Below are 18,002 nucleotides of genomic sequence, written 5' to 3'. Positions count from 1 at the left end.
GAGGCACAGACTCCAGGCCCAGCCTTTGGGCCTGGGCTGGATCTATGAAGGGACCATTGTTCTCTGGGTGACATCATTCTGCAGCCTGGAGGATGAAAAGGAGACCTGAAGTGGGGTGCGGCCAACCTAAAAGAAAACGTCCATCCTGCCTGCCTGGTCCACGCCATAGCAGAGGCCACAGCTGGTTGCTTTTCAACACCCCAGTTCATGTCCTAAAGGTCAGGGCACCCTTCAGGGCTCTCAACACACAGTGGCAGGAAACACTCCACACAGCGGGCAGAAGATGGAGAAGGGGGTGATGAGAGCTGGACCCTATTCCCCCAAAGCCCAGATCACCAGGAGAAATGTGGCAACCTGTGCCTGGCACACAGGAGATACTCAGTAAGTAGTGGTGCCCTTGTTATTCCATTCTCGTTATCAGTGCCTTGCTCAAAACCTTGCAGAACTAAAATCTAACATCCCTGACAGAGACCTACCTCCCTCATCTCATCTTCTACCCTCTCCCACTTACTATGCTATCGCCGGCCGGCCTGGTTTCCCTGCTGTGCCTCAAACAGGCCAGGCACAACCCTGCCTCAGGGCCTTTGCACTTGTTTTTCCTGCTGCCAGGATATTCTTTCTCCAAACTTTCTCAAGACTCATTCCCTCACTTCATTCAGGTCTCCTGTGTTCTATGACATTTTTCGCCAGAACCCTAACAACTATCTTAGAATATCCTACTCATTCATTAGTTGACTTATTTTTTTACAGTCTCTGCCCATTCCTGTGAGCCCGGTGAGGGCAGAGACTCTGTCTCATGCTCCTATCTCACACACTGAGGAAAAAATTCATAATAGAGGAATGAATTTATGGTCTTTATTATCGTGAGGTCTCAGTTTCCATCCTGGCCTCTATAAGGAAAGAAGCCCAGACCCTTGTGGGCTGGAATGTTGGTGTCAGCTCCTGGACCAGGGCCAAGTACCCACATCTCTCAAGGCCTCACTTTACCTCATGTGATAGGGGGGTGGCACCACAAGCTGGAAACAAGAATAAAGGAGAGTGGATTTCAGGAAGGCAGACAAGACACGCGCTCCTAGATGTGCTGGACACTACTCTAGGTACTGGTGATACCTAGTGGCCAGGGCTCACCCAAACCCCAGACCTCACAGCGGCCTTTCTAAAGGAGACAGAATAGAAAGTGAAATGAAATAAGTATGGACTGAGATAAGTGCCTGGAAGACATTTACAGGAGGCCATGGGAATGGGGAAACCAGATGGAGCAGTGGGGGCTCAGAAGCCTCTCTGTGGAGACAAAGAGAGAGGAAGGGCATTCCAGGAGGAGAAATCATGAGGGAAAAGGGCCCATGTCTGGAAGGAGCCATGACTGATGAAGAGCAGGAGGTCAGAGCAGCAGGCATAGAATGAGCATGCAGGAAAGCAGGAAGAACTGAGAGGCAGGGCCACATCCCACAGAGCCTTGCAGGCCCCTTGCAGGGAAAGGCTGGGGGTTTCTCAGTCCAAGGCGAGTCAGGGAAGTGACTTAACCCCCTGGGCTGTGGGGTAGAGAAAGGACCAGAGGGAAGGCATCAAGGGGAAGCAGTGAGAAGGGTGTGGTGTGTGGTGTGTTGAATGGTGGTCCCCAAAAGGCATGTCCATATCCTAACTCCAGGTGTCTGTGAATGTGACTTGATTTGAAGCAAAAGTCTTTGCAGATGTAATTAAAGACCCAGGATGAGGTCATGTTGGATCATCTGGGCCCTAAATCCAACAACTATCCTGTAACACACACAGGAGGCCAGGGGAAGACAGTGGCAGAGGTAGCCACGTGGCCACAGACCAGCAGCAGCTGGAGTCACCTGAGCCACTCAGGGCCTCAATTTACCCAACTGCAATATAGGCAGACATCAGAATAAAGTCTCTGGAGCTGGGAAAGTCAGGGAAGGATGCTCCCCTGGAGCCTGCGGAGGCAGCATGGCCTGAGAGCACCTTGATTATGGATTTCTTACTTCTAGGGCTCTGGGAGATAAACTTCTGTTACTTTTAGCCACCAAGATTGTGGTAACTTATCATGGCAGCCTTAAGAAACAGAGAGAGACTGATATTGGACTTTGGAGGATGAGAGTCACACATATCCTTTCCTTTCAGATTCTCTCCCAATTGCTAAATAAAGGGAGTGTTATGTGCGTACATGCATGCATGTGCGTGTGCATGTATGTGCGTGTGCGTGTGTGTGTGTGTTAAGATGCTGAAGCTGAGCCTTGCTGAATATTTTAAGAATCCCTTTCAATCTGTAATTGACATGGAACCAGATACTCCCAGCCTTTGGCCGGAGGGCTGAAGATGCTTAAACAGTGAGCCCTAGTGCAGGGCATGGCTGTGGGCCCAGTGTGGCAAATATGCTGGAGTGCTGGAGTCCAGGCCTCACCTGTCCCCTCTGTGTGACTCCAGACCAGTTACTTCACCTCTCTGTGCTTCAAATTTCTCATCCACAAAAATATAGGACTAAACCCTATATCCCTCAGGGCAGAGTATGGATTTAAGGAGACCAGGTCCTGGCACGTAGGAGGTCTCAGTATATGTGGGGCCCCTGCCTTTCTTCCTCCATTTCAGGTCTGTCTCACCCTCCACCTTGCAAGCTTGTACTAGACAAAAAAAGCATAATGGATGAATGGTCTTTATGATCATCACAGCTCAGATTTTCCATCTTGATCTGTATAAGGAAAGAAGCCCAGACTACCCTGGGCTGGAATGTTGGTGTCAGCTTTTGGAAGGTGAGTAGCAGGACCAAGTCACCTGAGTTTCTTAAGGCTTCAGTTTACCTAACTGTGATATGGAAGTGGTGCCACAAGGTGGACAGAGGAATTCAGGAGAGTGGAACTTCAGGAAGGCAGATGAGACACAAGATCCTAGATGTGCCGGTGCTGGTGACACTGTGCTACAGTGCCCCAAACCAAATGATTCCCAGCAGTGGTTCTCAGCCATGGAGGGGCAGATCTTGCCTCCAGGAGACACGTGGCAATGTCTGGAAACATTTGGGTGCTATCAGCATCTAGGAAGGCAGGCCAGGGATGACTCCAAAGAATGACCTGGGCCAAGATAGCAATAATGGTGGAGTTGAGAAGCTGATCTACAGCAAAGGCTGATGTTGCAGACAGGCCCGTGATATTTCAAGACAGGCCCCTCATTTGCAGCACAGGTTTTACAGATACATGCACCCCTAGACCAGGGAGTTCTATCTGCTTTGCTCACAATCATCTCCCATTGCCAGCAGCCTGGTGGGTGCTAGTAGATACTGGTATGATAAAGAGGAGAGTGAATGGGTGACGACACACAGATACTAAATGCCCACAGCAGGTCAGTGCTCATGCTCTGCTTTGCCACGGCACCAGTCTGGTAGATGGGACTCACGGTCTGAAGCCCACACCCCTCACCCCCGAAAGTGATGTGAAATGCACATCTGTTAAGCACTTCCTGTCTTCAGGTGCTTCACAGGCACTGTGATGTGTATGTGGGTCACCCACCAGAGCAGCCCTAGGTGAATCTCTCCTATAGGTAAAGCATCTGAGGCTGAGATAGTTGAACTTTCCCAAGATCACTGATTTCTTTGCAGAGCACCCTGCAGCCCCTGGACACCCCTCTGCCCACCTTTACTCCGGCTTCTGTCCCAGTGGCATTGCCTCTGTCCCTGGATTCTGGGGTTCTTTATCTGGCCTCTATTTGGAGTCCACCTAGAGTGCTGGTCTTCATTCTCGGGCTCACCCGGGGCTGCAGCACAAACATGCCTCTTCCTGCCTTTGTCACCCAGAGACAATGCACTTGTTTTCCTTCTTCCCCTTTTTTTCCTCAGACGCAGAAGCAGGCCATTAGTAACTTATTTCAAGGCTGGCTTTGAAAACATTTCAGGGCACGCCTTTGACGGTTACTTTATGCCTGCTATCGATTCTTGTACATTGCTCTAAGTAAATACCAGCCCGGGGCAGGATTTGGAATGGGACGGGTTATTTAGATAAATCATGTTTGAGTCCAAGTAGTAAAGCTAAAATCCTGTGCCCCCTCCCAACCCAAGCCACATACTGTTGTTGTCTCTGAACTCCTAAGTAATTGCCTGTGGCTTTAAAGAGTTTCCTCCCATAAAACAAATATTTAAGTGAAGTCCCTACTAAAAGGGGCGTGTGTGGATTTTCCAGCTCACTGGGAATCTTTGAAAGAATGGCGGTTGTTGCAGCAGCTAGCTCTAAGCAAGGCACACGTACACCAAGCCAGGCAGGGTGGCATGTACCGACCATTATGGTCACATCAGTGCCTGTAAATGATTGTAATGGGAAATGATGACCCCCATTTCACTGATGAGGAAACTGAGGCACAGAGATGGGAGAAGCCCGGCTAACATCTCAGAGCTGGGAAGTGACAAGGCCAGGATTGAACCCAGGTCCTCTGCAACAGCCCATGTGCTCCCATGCCACCCTGTGGGTCTCCCCAACTTGACAGAGGAGGAAACGGAGACTTGAGAACAGCCAGGACTCACAGGATCTGATTCAAGCTCTCAACTCCAATGGCAGCTGTTGCCTGTAGCTCAGTGGATGCCAAAAGCTAAATGGGAAGAAACCTGAAGCCCAGATTTATTTCTCATATATTTATATATTGTAGCAGGCGCTGGGATACAACAGTGAACAAAGGAGGCAGCTGTACTGCACAGTCTAACACTATTCATTCATTCATTCATCCGTCAAGCTGGAGAGGCAGGTCATGCAGCAGCACCAACGCATTACACAGGACAGAGAGGCCCAGACTATGGCCAACACCCAGGGTCAGAGGACTCCCAGGGTGGCAGTCCTGAATGTTACCAAACCCCTGACCTTAACTGCATTGCTAAAGAGAGAACAAGAGTGAAAGAGAGATAGAGAGAGAGAGATACACACACAGAGAGACAGAGAAAGGGAGACAGAGAGAAAGAAAGAAAGAAATGAGAGGCCTTCTCTCCCTGGGCCAAGTCAACCCTTCCAGAGGTTGGGTTGGAAGATCAGTCTTGTAAATTCAGGCCCCACTGACTAGACCAGGGTCACAAAGCAGCCTAGACCCATAAGAGACATGTGTTTGCACCAATCTGTTCTGGTTGCTGTGTGATCTCACAAGAGTCACTGTACCTCTCTGGGCCAGCAGAGGGGATGCCGAGTCCCTCTGTACGGCAGGGCAGCTGTGAGCTTTCAGTAACCCTGAGTGTGTAGAGGGCCGGGCTCAGAGACTGACGCATCCCACAATCCATCCCAAAATGCTGGGTCCTATATTGACCATTGGGACTCAAAAGGCTCCAGACCCATCGTCCATCTTCAGTTTCCTATTAACCGGGCCAGCAGCAGCAGGTGGCAGGAGTCTCACATGTGAAAATGCCAGACCCTCTTTTTGACATCAGCCCTGGTAAGTGACGAGGGCTCCCGTGAAGTTATCAGGAAAGTCAGAAGTTCCTTTGCCTGGAGCTTGACTAGAGAGAACTCAGAGTACGGGTTAGAGCCCGGGGTTTGCCACTCACTTGCCGTGCTCCCTCAGACTGCAGTCTCCCCCTCCCTGCGCCCAGCCCCACCTCTCCAAATCACAGCTAAAGTCCTGGCTATGGATTCTTCACCATTCTCTAGTGGGATGCAGGCTGGGGTTTTAATGTCATTCCATCCTGGTGCCCCAAGCCCCATCACGCTAGCAGAGTAATAAATGGGGGAACACCAGGACCCACCCCAGGGCCTCCCATCCTGACCAACTCACACCACGCCCCAGGTTCACAGGGCAGCCCACAAAGCCACCCACTATCTGGGGTCTCCTTGGGTAATCAGATGAAACCCGGGGATTCTGCTCAGCGCCCAAGACAAAAGCCACAACTCAACACAGACATGACATGGACACCCGTTCGGCCCCGGAGGGTGAGAGGAGATGAAGCAGGTGCCAACTGATCCTCCCTAAAAATAGTGGAGGAGAGCGTTTGTGTCAAGGGCTGGAGCCTCAGCACGTACAGATAAATCCACGGGCAGGGCCAGCCCGCAGCACGCGAAGCCTCGTCCACGCACACAGTGAATCCAGCACACATTTCCTGACCACTTGGGGAGAGAGAGCAACTCCACTGTCCGGGGATTCCTGCCACAGGCCTCTTCCCCAGGCACGGGGAACAGGAAGCCATTGAGCCGATGGATAATTATTCTAGAAGAGGCAACTTCCCTGGCTGCATCTAAGGGTCCCCCCACCTCCCCGCCCCTGGAGCACTGGAGGGGAGGAGCTTTTAACTGTTTTAATATTTAATAAAAAAAAAAAAACAAATTCAGCTTACGATATCTGGTGGTTCCGAATCCGTCTGCCTTTTCCTCAGGGAAGAAAATCTCTGTTGGCTGCGAACAGAGAAGCGGCGGAAAGATTCCCGGCTGCGGGAAGCCAGGTGCCGGAAAGACGAGGTGCGCTTGAAGGGGGTCCGGCCGGCGGGCTCCCCGCTGGTCCGCTCGTGGCCCACCGTGGTGGTCACCAAATGGAGGGCGTCCTGGAAGGACCTCCTCACGGTGCCCATCCACTGGGTCATGTGGGTTTGGGCCACTGTAAGTTTGTCTCCCAGGTAATCCATGGGGCCGGCAGGAGAGGGGGCAGCAGAGGGAGCCGAGCAGGGGCAAGCCAGGGTCCTCTGCCCTGCCCTCTAGCACTTTCTGCTCATGGCAGCCCCGGGCTGGCTTGAAGAGAAAACCCAGCAGCCTTCTTCAGCCAAATCAGGAGTAAATGAGCATCGCTGAGCCAGCAGCCTCTGCCTCGGCGGGTCCCGCTCCGCAGAGGAGCCAGTCCAGGGTCAGGCCGGGTGTCCCCCCACCGGAGTTGTAAACATGCCCGGCGTGCACAGGCCGCTGGCTGCGCCCAGGAGCTTTGGGAATCAGGGCGGCCGCCCCGGCTGCACTTGCTCCTGGGCGTGCCGGTCCCGAGAGCTGGGGGAGGAAGAGGTGGTGGCCCGAGAGGCGGCGGCCCGCACCCTCGTCCTCACTTTCCCTCAGGTGAGCGGCCCCACCCGGGCGCGCGCCGCCAGGGCGCACGCTGCAAGGCCCCGGTGGGCAGGCGGCCCCCCGGCGCGGCCCCCGGCTCCGCTGCCCACAGCCGGGCGCCGCTCACCTGACCCATGCAGGTTGGCAGCCCGCGCCCCGAGCGTCCAGACCTGGCCGCCGGCAGGCTGCTAGCTCATTTCCGGAGGCAGCCGGCAGGGCCCCGTCCCCCGGCTGCTGCGCAGCCCAGGATGACATCAGCCCCGGGCTTAGCGAGGGGCTTCGCTGCCCAGGAATGCAGGAGGGGCCTCGGGGAGGCGGGCGCCCAGGGAGCTGACGTCTGCCCCCATTTTTTCCCCCAAGTCCCAACTCGCTCACCGTCCCGCGGGGCTGGCGTGACTTCACGTGCCTGCAGCCTCCCCGCCCAGTGCCCTGGCCGCCCGCGGTGCACACGGGCACGTGCGCGTGGGCGCGTGTGTGTGCACGGATGGGGGGTGGGGGTGGGGGGCCCGGGGCTGGTGGCCCGGAGCGGTTAGGACAGTTCGGGGAAACTGCTGCTGCCTCTGGGGTGACAGGCAGCGTCTAGGGACCTCTGGCCGGCTGTCAGTCTGTCTCCCTCTGGTGGTCTGTTTCTCAATCAGGTTCTCGGCCTCTCTCCTCCCGCGGTCTCAATTTCCACTCACTTCTTCTCCCTGGCCGTGTCTCGACTTCCACTAGCTTCTGTCTCGTCTGGTCTTTCTAGCAGTCCCCTCTCTCCCTCTCCTGTCCTTGGAAGGCGACATGGAGCCAGGTGAAACAACCCCCAGGTCTCCCAAGGAAGGAACTGGGCTGGGCTGTATTTCAGTCACAGGCAAGGTTGCCATGGCAACCCCAGGGCACAGCATCTGCCCCAGCCTGGGCAGGCAGGCTCGGCAGAGGGAGCAATGGGAATGATTCACGGTTTACACTGGGTCACATGAGCTCCTGGGTTTTAACCCTTGTGTGGAGCTGGAGTTGTTGCTGGAGGAGGGAGGTGAGAAGGCAGAACACAGGAGTATCAGCTGGGAGGGGGTGCTCTCCCCTGCTGTTGGGAAGGGTTAGCAGCAACTGGATACTGGAGGGGGGGGCACAATGGTTGACAGAGAGCTCTCCTCCCCAGGGAATCCATGCTCCCATTTTACAGATGAGGAACTGCAGGCTCCGAGACAGATTCACTTGCCCAGGGTCACACAGCCCCAGTGCGAGCAGGGCATGGACCAAGATTGTTCAGGATCTAACACCATTGCTTGGAACTCAGTAAATATTTATTGTTCGAACGCCAAGTCCACGACTGAAACCCAGATTGGTCTGACTGTGTCCCTTGTGCTTTCCACCACACACGTCACCTCAGTCTGGAACAAATATTTGCTCCCTAGACACTGATCAAAGGGCTTCACTTGAGAACGAGTTTCACGAAGGTCTCTGACATCACAGCTGACACAGATCTCTTTCTGTTCTGGATTCTCAGTCCTGTGCTGGTCACTCATTCATTCTTGTGCTCGTTCACTTAAGCATTCGCAGAGTGCCCACCAGGCCAGGCACTGGGGACAGAAACGGAGGACGGGATCTAGCTTTGAGGGCTCACAAGTCAGCAGGACACTACAACGGTGGCAGCAATTTATTGGCAGCTATAATTGAATGCCCAGCACTATTCTAAGCTTTCACAGGGATTAACTCATGAATCACGGGATGAACCCATTTGACAGAGGAGGAGATTGAGGCCCGGAGGTGAAGTTGTTTACCAAGGTCATCCAATATGATAAGGCAGCCTCTAAGACGACCACCAGTGAGCCTTGCCCTTGATGTTCACACCCTGATGAGGTTCCTCCATAAAGAGTAGGGGTTGATGTTATGTGGCCAAGGGAATAAGGCAGAAGTGGTAGGACAGTGAAGAACTTGCAAAGCTAGGTCAGAAAAGGCATCAGAGCCTCTATCTTGCACCTTTATTTTGTAGGTCACTGTTGGGGAGCCGTATCTGGAGGATGCTCAAGCAGCCCTGTGGAGATAATCTGAGGCCCATCAACACTAACCTGGCAGGCATGTGAGGGAGCCACTTTAGAAGGGGCTCCTGGATCCCCTGTTAAACCCTCAGATGACTGCAGCCCTGGTCATCTTTGACTGCAGCCTCAGCGAGATCCTAGGCCAGGGACACCCAGAAAAGCTGCTCCCAAATTTCCCTCTCACAGAGGTCACAAGAGATGCAAATGCCCAGAGACAGGGCAGTGCCTGGCCCATGAGGAAACCAAGGACTGAAGCCAAATGAAAATGGTGACAAAGGGCTTTTATAGTGTAAGCAGGAAACAAGCAGATTAAAAGTCAAAGATCCCAAGACTAGTAAAGATTCTCTACAAATGTTTGTGTTCCAGGAATTTGCTACAAATGCACCCCACCTGGAACCAAAGCCAACCAGTTCCAGATCCAAGACAAATTCCCTATGGCCCAGACCTTCATTATTACACTAAAATTGCCACTGGGAGGAGACTGGCTGCCATTCTTTGATCACGTGACATATGACCAAGCATGATGGAGCTAGTGGGTAAAGACCACCCTGGATCCTCCAGATCATGCCACCACACCACTAAGGACCAGCTTTCTCCAGCTCTCGCCCCTCTCCCACTGGGTGGGGCACTGCTTTCTGGAATATTCCCCAGGGCTCACCTTACTTGACTCAAATAAATCTGCTTCCTAAAACCAAATGGTCTTGATACCTGAGCTTGACAAGTGACTGAACCCCTTTGGGGAGGGGTCACAACTGTAGGTTCCATGCATTAGGAAGCATTACCCCATCATGCAGATGAGGAAACCTGCATGGGGGCCCCAGAAGTCACCTCCATCCGTGTGTCTGGCCCCACCTATTACCCCATTCACCCCTCAGGGTCCCAGGGCTTCTGGCATCCAAGGGTAGGGGCAGACTTGAGAAAGCACTGAGTCCTCCCCACCTGGGCCCAGGCAAGCCACAACAGAAATACCTGAAGATTTGGAAAGAAATGCAGTTTTTTAAAAGACCATCTGGACATGGACGGGAAATCTGTGAATCTTAGATGAAAAAAGAGAAAGTAGTAAGTAAAACACTTCTAAAATGATAATACCCAATGATGCCTAAGTTGTGGCAAAAGAGACATGTCTCTCCAGGCAAATGGGAATCATGTATACTTCCTGAAAAGAATTTAATGCCAGAGATCAAAAGTCTTAAAAATAATGACCTACCAGTAATGACATGCATATTAAAGTGTACTGGAACCTGTAACCATGAAATGCAGGGGGCAAAAAAAGATGAACTAAGGAATGGAAGGGTATTTTTTATCAAACAAATATAACAAAATGTTAGCTATTACAGAATCTGGCTGGTGGGTATATGTGTGCTCCCTGTACAATTTTTGTGAATGTTTGTAAAGGTTGGGGGTGGAGGGTGCACCTGCCTTTGGACCCTGCAGTTTATGATAAGCCACATGCAGCAATCTGTCTTTGAAAATGAGAATGAGCTATACAAACAGGAGGTTCATCACAGCCATATTTTACATCATATATGTATCACATATATGTCAACAATTAGTAAGAACTTGATTGTCCAACAAAAAATAAGAACTTGACTGGTGCTATACTGATCGATAGTGATATCAGAGGCAAAAGAAAATATCAGTAATACTTATATATCTTTGTTTATAATGTTGATGGTTTCTTCATCATGGATTTTTGCATTAAGTTATATTTTTAAGAAATATTACATAAAAGTATTATTTACTTGGTCACTTTTATTGATGCCCCATTAACTTTGTACCCTTAGGAGCATGCCTCAGTCACCTCATCTTGATCTCAGTCATTGATTTGCTAAATCAATACAATATGATGGTTAAGGGTTTGGAGACCTGGCTCTATCTCTTCTCAGCTGTGTGGTCCTGAGTAAGTTACTAAACCTCTCTGAGTCTCATCAAACTTATCATTTTCATGGATGCTATTGGTACCACCTGTTACGTGCCAGGTATTATATTACATCCTCTGCTTCTCCCAATAATGTAATGAGGTTTGGTCTACGATCATTACCCTCATTTAACAGATGGGAAACTGAGAATGGACAGTCCAAGAACACAAGAGGGTGGCCAGCCCAAGAGCACACAGTTATTAAGTGTGCTACCCCCTGCCCTGCACCTTTGAAAAGGGTAGAGGGTATCGTGGCCCAGGTTAAATCAGTAAAGTAGAGGAAAAACAAGTTCCAGCAGGAGCACCCTTTTCTGCCTCCTTCTACAAAAAGGAAAAGGGGTGCAGAAGTGAATTGAGAAGCCAGAATGCTTGCTGGCTCCGCCTGGCTCCCGTTAGTACACTGTGGTCTGAACGTGCAACTATAAAAAGAGTCGCTCCCTGAAAACTGGGGCAATGCAAGCACATTGCCCCCAGAGGACTTTTTCTGCAAACTCTTCTGTTCTCTCCAGGAAACTCTTGGGATGTTGCTGGGCATCAAAAAGGAAAGGAAGCCATATCCTTACATAATTAATCCAGAAAGTGCTGGCAAAGCCACTGAGAGTCAGGAAATGTGAATTTTATCCACTATGCGAGGCAGGGTCCAAGACCAAGTGTGGGCAGGTACAGAAAAAATCAGAACGTCAATCATTATTCATTCATTCACCAAATTTTGTGTGAGCTCTGTGCTGGCCCTGAGGGAACCTGTAGTTCCTGAACTGCTCAGAGTAGTTCTCTGATTCTCAGCAATTAAAGGGAAAGGTGCCCCAACAGACCACCACCTCAAACCTGAGGCTATTCTACTTTCTCCTGAAACTCTGATACAGACAGGCACATTCTAAAGAATCCCTGACCCAGTGGAAGGAAAAGTCAGAGAAAAAAAAAAAGAATTGCGATACAAGTGTCAAAGGTTATGATGCACAAGTGAACACGATGCTATGGGAACACAAGAAGGGGAAAGGAAAACCCAACCAAGAAAGTAGGAAGCTGAGTAAAGGAGAACAAAGGGAAGATGATGTTTATTGAGGATATACAATTAGGAGAGGGATACCTGTGTAGGGCTTTGAAGGACGAATAGGAGTAACCTAAGAAAGTTGAAAATGGAAGCAGCATATGCAAAGACCAGAGGGCATACCATATTCAGTCTTGCCTCTGGGTTTCTGCATGTGCTATGTATCTCTACCAAAGGCTGACATCTCTTATGCTCCCATCTCTAATGAACCTCACCCCATCCCAAGACCACATTCAGCAACTTCAGTCTTCACCAAAAGACTGCTTACCAAAAGATCACACATTCCACTAGTGTGCATTCTGGGTAGAATATACAAATATTCTGTGAATGAGAAAGGTGTTAAAGTGGAAAGAACAACCATTAATTGAGGCTTTACTTTGTGCCAAAAACTGGTACACATCTCATCTCAAATAGCCCTCCAACAACCCTAGAGAGGTGGATCTTTGTATTAATTGTCTCCATTTTGCGGGCACCAGTACTGTTTAAGGAGCTGAAGAACTCATTCAAGGTCACTGAGCTGACAAGTAGGGCTCTAGGATGTCAACCCTGACCTGTCTCATTCCAAAGTCCTACCCCTTCCAGAAGGCCCAGTCTACCCACACCTGTAAGACTCCTTAAAATGGCACACTCTGCCTCAAGCCTTATGCATGAGGACAGTGATTATTCTACACACTCTGGATGGTCCCCACACCTTCCAGGGTCAGGTAGCACCTGCAGAAGGACTTTCCTAGTTGTAAATCAATAATTCCTTTGTTGCCATCTGGTTTCTGGGACCACGTGTGGGAAGAGCCGACTCCCAGATCCAGCTAAAACTCGTTTTCTCTCCCTCTATTTGGTAAACAATAATTGCGGAGAGCTGGCCAATAGCTCAGGGTCTCCCTCCAAGGTCTCCATCCTTCATCCTGAGTCACAGTTTTCTCACTGTAAAAAGGAGATCATAGAGTCCTCCCACTTTAAAAGGTCATGGCAAAGAAATGACAGATAGTTCTCACTTGGCACACAGTAAACACTCAATAAATGACTGCCATGAGGGATGACAATCATTATAACTAATATCATCTCATTGTTCAGACAAATCACAGCATCTTAGATGGTCAGAACCAGAACCAGCAGCCGAGACAGCCCTAGACCAACCTTCTAATTTCTCTGAAGAACCCAGCCCAGTGAATTGTGTACCAAGCTTAACAGAAAGTCTGTGGCAGGTGCCCTCTGCGTTCCTATAGGAGTTCTAGATTTTGGCAGAGTCTCTGATCTCATTTCTAACCTATTTCCCCAGCCTAACTGAACACATTACTGTTCTGGCATGTGCCGTGCTGCCCCTTGCTCAGCTCTTAGCACATGCTGTTCCCTCTGTCTGGGACACCATTCCACCCCTTCCTCACGTGATTGGCATCTATTACCCTATAAACCTCTAGGTACTCCCTCCTCCAAAATGTCTCCCCTGATTCTTCATGTGCCTGGGTGGCCCCTCTGGGCCCTACCCTGCCATGCCGTCCTCACTGTATGATAGTGTGCTGGGCTGTAACTTGATTTACCCATCAGTCTCCCCACTAGACTCTGAGCCCATGGGGGTAGCAGGAATATGTCCAGTTCACCCTTGATTCTCAGCACACGGAGCTCAGCAGACATTCGATGTGCCTGCCTGGTGAAATAAAAGAATCACTGAGTCTTGAACCTGAGTCACCCAGCTCCCAACATCCCTCTCACTAGGCTAGTTTCCAAGGCAACAGGGAAAGGAATTCTGATGTGGAAGAAAAAAAAAAAAAACAACAATACAAAATAGAAAATAGAAATGACTGATCTTACAAGTCAATACAGATTATTTATAAACCCAAGCCCAAGACTATTTCCTTATGTTCATTTATCACATTCTTATTGAAATAGTCATTTTTAATGACCCAAGATGCCCTTAATTAATGTTAGGAGGCGAGGAAAATATACCATCTGGAAAGGAAATCTTTCTAGAAACAGACCACAGTGCATCACCCTTCTTTGGCAGGCCCCACCTGGAGCTCCGGGAAGCTGCACTTTCCACTGGGGGCCATGGCCAGGCCAATCTGTAATTACAGCCCCTCTTCAACGAGCTGAGTAAGTTGGGTGCTCCGGCTCCTCTAGCCTGGAAGTAGGACAGGCCAAGGGCCTCTCTCATTCCTCCCACTGAGCTGCCCACTGGCTCTGGGCAGTCAGGGCCCAGGATGCTCCCAGTCTCTCCCAGGAAGAGAAGCAGCCCACTGGGGTCTCTATCTGGTTGCAAGGCCTGGGATTGGTCAACACATTTCTTCCCATCACAGCAGCTGAATTTTCTCATTTTTGGATCGATTTGCAAAAAATGAGCAAGATGTTCTTGGGGAACAACAAATTAGAACTGGGATGAGGGATACATGATGTCCCCTAAAAAGTATATTCTGAGCAGTGATTTTGCTGTACTTGCCAGAATAGCTGCCTAACCAGCACCCCAACATTTTAAGGATCCTTATAAAGATTGGAAAAGACTGGAAGAATGAGCAGTTCTCCCCTTGATCATTCCCTCCCTTCTGACTTCAAGCAGCATTTGGTTGAGTACCTACTATGTGCCATTATTGTGCCAGTGCTGGGGAACCAATTCCTGGTCCCAGTGTGGTTTTATTTGGATTTTATGCATAAATGTAAGAATCAGAGTAGTTCTCATCTGCTGAGAGCCTACTATGTGCACCATCAACTCCTTGACCTGTATCACCCTGGAAAGTTATGACCACCATGGTACAGACCAGGGACAGGGATAAGTGATGAAGTCACATGGCTGTGGTGTGCACAGCCCCAGCTCACACCCAGGTCTGGCTGAGCCCACAGTCTGTGCTGTTAGTCACCCTCCCTGTGCGAGCACCCCCTTCCTGGACTTTCAAAATGGAATAAAAATGGTCCCCTCCTTACCAAGTGGTTACATGATGTGTTCTGACAATGCATGAGAACAGCACAATCCCCCATTGAAGAAGCTAAGGCAGAGGGCAAAGGCTGAAGCAACTTGGTACAAAGTCTAGCTCAGAGGTTTATAAGCCAAACCATCCTTTTGGCAGCTGTGGCTCAGTGGTCAAGAGGACAGTGGGCATCTGAAAGGCTATGACTGACCTCCCATGCCCGCCCCCATCACTCAGTCACTCAACTCACCAGCCCTCAGCACTCGGCCACCCTCCTCTCATCTCAAAGCCTCTATGAGTAACATCCTGCTTCCCCCACCTCCGCACAGGAGTGGCTTTCTCCCGACCCAGCTGGAGGTCCATCCTCCTGTGCCTTGCTTCTCTACACACGGAGAGCTCCTCCTCTGTGCCGCCCACTCTGTTCCAGGAGCCACGCTGTGCCAGGCGGGGAGGGCAGGGACAGGGCAGCCAGGCAGCCTTAGCACTCTGACAAAGGTGTGCTGCCCTGTAGGCCCTCACAACATCCTACCTCGTGGGCACAAGGCACGTTGTAGCAGCCTCGGAGCCCTGGCCCTTGGGCTAGCCTGGACCCAAGCCTGCCAAGAGCCCTCCTCGCCAAGGCTATCAAGGGAAGACCCCAGGCTGCCTCCTCCCAGCTGTTCCTACTGCATGATTGTGCAGCAACCCCGAACTGCCTGCAACTCCCCCCAATACCGTCATGCTTCCTGCTTCTAGTCTCAACTCCTAGAAGCTAAGGAGACCACCTGATACAAAGGAGCTGCCAGTCCCTCCCCATCACGGCACTCTCAGCACTTACCATGACTTGGTATTTTCCTGATCCCTTATCTATTCCTCTCCCTAAGGAAGGCTCATGAAAGCAGAACCCCTGGGTGCCTTACTCTCTGCTCCTGCCTCTGTGCCTACCACACTGGAGGCACTCAGTAGTGTTGAGTGAAGGACACACACGTGAAGTGAAGAAAGGAAAAGAGGGAGAGGAAGGGAGGGGAGAGATGCACTGTTCTATTTGTGTTATACCCCATATCCACCTGTCCCCTTTGCCTGGCCAATGCCTACCAATCTACTAAGAATTCGTGATGACGTCCCCACCTCCAGGAAGCCTTCCCCACTTAGTTCAGTGCCTCTTCCAGGCTCCAGCTTCTAGGCTTCCTCCATCACATATTCTCTGTGCAGTACTATAAGGGCCAGCTTCCCTCCACTCACCAACTGCAGATGCGGTGAAGGGAGGGGCTGTCAACTCCATCCTGTGTTTCCTGAGCCCATCCCTAGGCCTAGCACACAGGTGGCTCAACATTACAGTTGAGGAGGCAGGGAGAGGAAATGTATTAAGCAACTACTATGTGCTTAGGCACATTAGGCACTTTCCATGCATATTCATTCAAACTGTGGAACCCATTATCCCTTTAAAGGGCTATCACTCTCCCTAAATTTCAGATAGAGAAACTGAGGCTGAGACTCACAGGTTATTCTTTACCCAACTCAAACTCAACACAACTGGAGACCAGGGAACTAACAAAGGACTAGCACAGGAAAATTACTATGAACAGCATTCTTCCTTCCTAGCTAAGCCATGAAAATGCTGGCTGCTCATTTCCCACACTGTCTTACAGTAACAGTGGGTAAAGATTCCAGCCAGTGGGACATGGGGGAAGTCTTCTAGGTAGACCACACAGAGACATCTCTCATCAATGCACCTCCTCTTCCTTGGCTGGATGATAACCAATCTCCCTGATGGCTGGAACTGTGGCAGCCATCTTGGGACCATGAGGAGCGAATAGGAAGAAGCAAAGAACCTGGGTTGACCTACTCATCTAGAACTTGACAAACTTTTAGTAATTTTTTTTAAAGATTTATTTATTTATTTATTTATATAAGCACTGGGTACAGTCAGAAGCGCAGGAGGGTGAGAGAATTCACCAGAGCCAGAGCGGGGAGCAGAGCAGGCAGAAGGACCGAACTACACTGCTGAGGGGAGCAGCAGGCGGCAGGAGAGGTCTGCGAGCCATGCGGGACCCTCCTCCGGTGGCCGGGGAGCAGCTAGGGATCGAACCGGCGCCACAGAGGCTTCGGGCAGCTTCGCAACCCAGCGCTCAACCACTACGCCACTGGGGAGGCCCACTTTTCGTAATGTTTTATGGGATATATGTGGCCCCCATCACATTTTTCTTTTTTGCTTTTTTTGGATTTTTGCACAACCTTTTAAAAATGTAAAACTCGTTCTTAGCTCACAGGCCATCCAGACCCTGCATTACATGCTCCCCTGTCCCTCCACCAAGTTAATTGCATGAAATAATACAAGTCCTTATTGTTTGATCCATCTTTAAGGGATCTTCTGTTACTTTCAGCATTTTGAAAAGCTCTTCCTGATGAAATGACAGCGGTATAGCAACTGTTGGTAAGAATCTGAAGCAACTAAAACTTAGGGGATGAACTGCAAAATAGTAGTATGACCACTTTAGAAAAGTTTGGCAGTTTCTTAAAAAGTTTAACACAGAGAATCCTCTCACCACCACCCCCGCCCCCTGCACCTCTGTCCTATACCCCAGTTCTTCTATGCGTAAATAAACAAATCTTTAAAAAAAAAAAAGAGTTTTCCACATGCCTGCCATATGACCCAGCCATTTTATTTCTTGGCGTTTTTAACCCGGAAGAAATGAAAGTGTATGGCCCTACAGAGGCTCGTGCATGACCATTCATAGCTGCTGTTTATAAGCGCCAAGAATGGAATCAGCCCAAATGTCTACTAACAGGTGAGTGACACACAAACTGACCCACCCTGCAGTGGAACAGCACTCAGCAATAAAGGGAGTGAGCTGCCAATACACACAACCCCGGCAGGGGGTAGAGGGGGAAAATGGCACAATAACTATGCAGCATGGGAGATTCCATTTTTATAAAAACATAGAAAATGCAAACTAATATATGGTGACAGAGAGCAAATCAGAGGGAGGTTGCTTGAGGACAGGGCTGGATTGTGGCGGAATACGAGGAAACTTTTGGGGGTGCTGGATATATTATTTTAATTGTGGTGATGGGTCCATGGGAATATATATGTCAAAACTCATCAAATGGAATTGTTTTAATATGTACAACTTATTGTAGGCTCAATAAAGCTATCAAAAAATAAAGGTG

The 18,002-nt window shown here is 50.1% G+C and overlaps 1 protein-coding gene across 5 annotated transcripts in view; it reads right to left on the bottom strand.

Annotated features, from left to right (window-relative positions):
* The window catches only part of KIAA1671 (KIAA1671 ortholog), a 179,853-nt gene that overhangs the window by 51,102 nt on the left and 110,749 nt on the right, over positions 1-18,002 (bottom strand). The window contains exon 1 of one of the 5 annotated variants that reach the window (XM_054695197.1): positions 6,290-6,933. The exons of the other annotated variants lie outside the window; for them this stretch is intronic. Coding sequence (XP_054551172.1) covers positions 6,290-6,574 — 285 coding nt within the window. The 5' untranslated portion in view covers positions 6,575-6,933. Of the gene's footprint in view, positions 1-6,289; positions 6,934-18,002 lie in introns of those variants that run through there. 5 annotated transcript variants of the gene reach the window in all.

This window comes from Talpa occidentalis, unplaced genomic scaffold, assembly GCF_014898055.3.
Source record: "Talpa occidentalis isolate TD23 unplaced genomic scaffold, MPIMG_talOcc4v2.1 talOcc4.14, whole genome shotgun sequence".
NCBI classification, from domain to species: Eukaryota; Metazoa; Chordata; class Mammalia; order Eulipotyphla; family Talpidae; genus Talpa; species Talpa occidentalis.
This window is presented reverse-complemented; position numbering and strand designations above follow the sequence as displayed.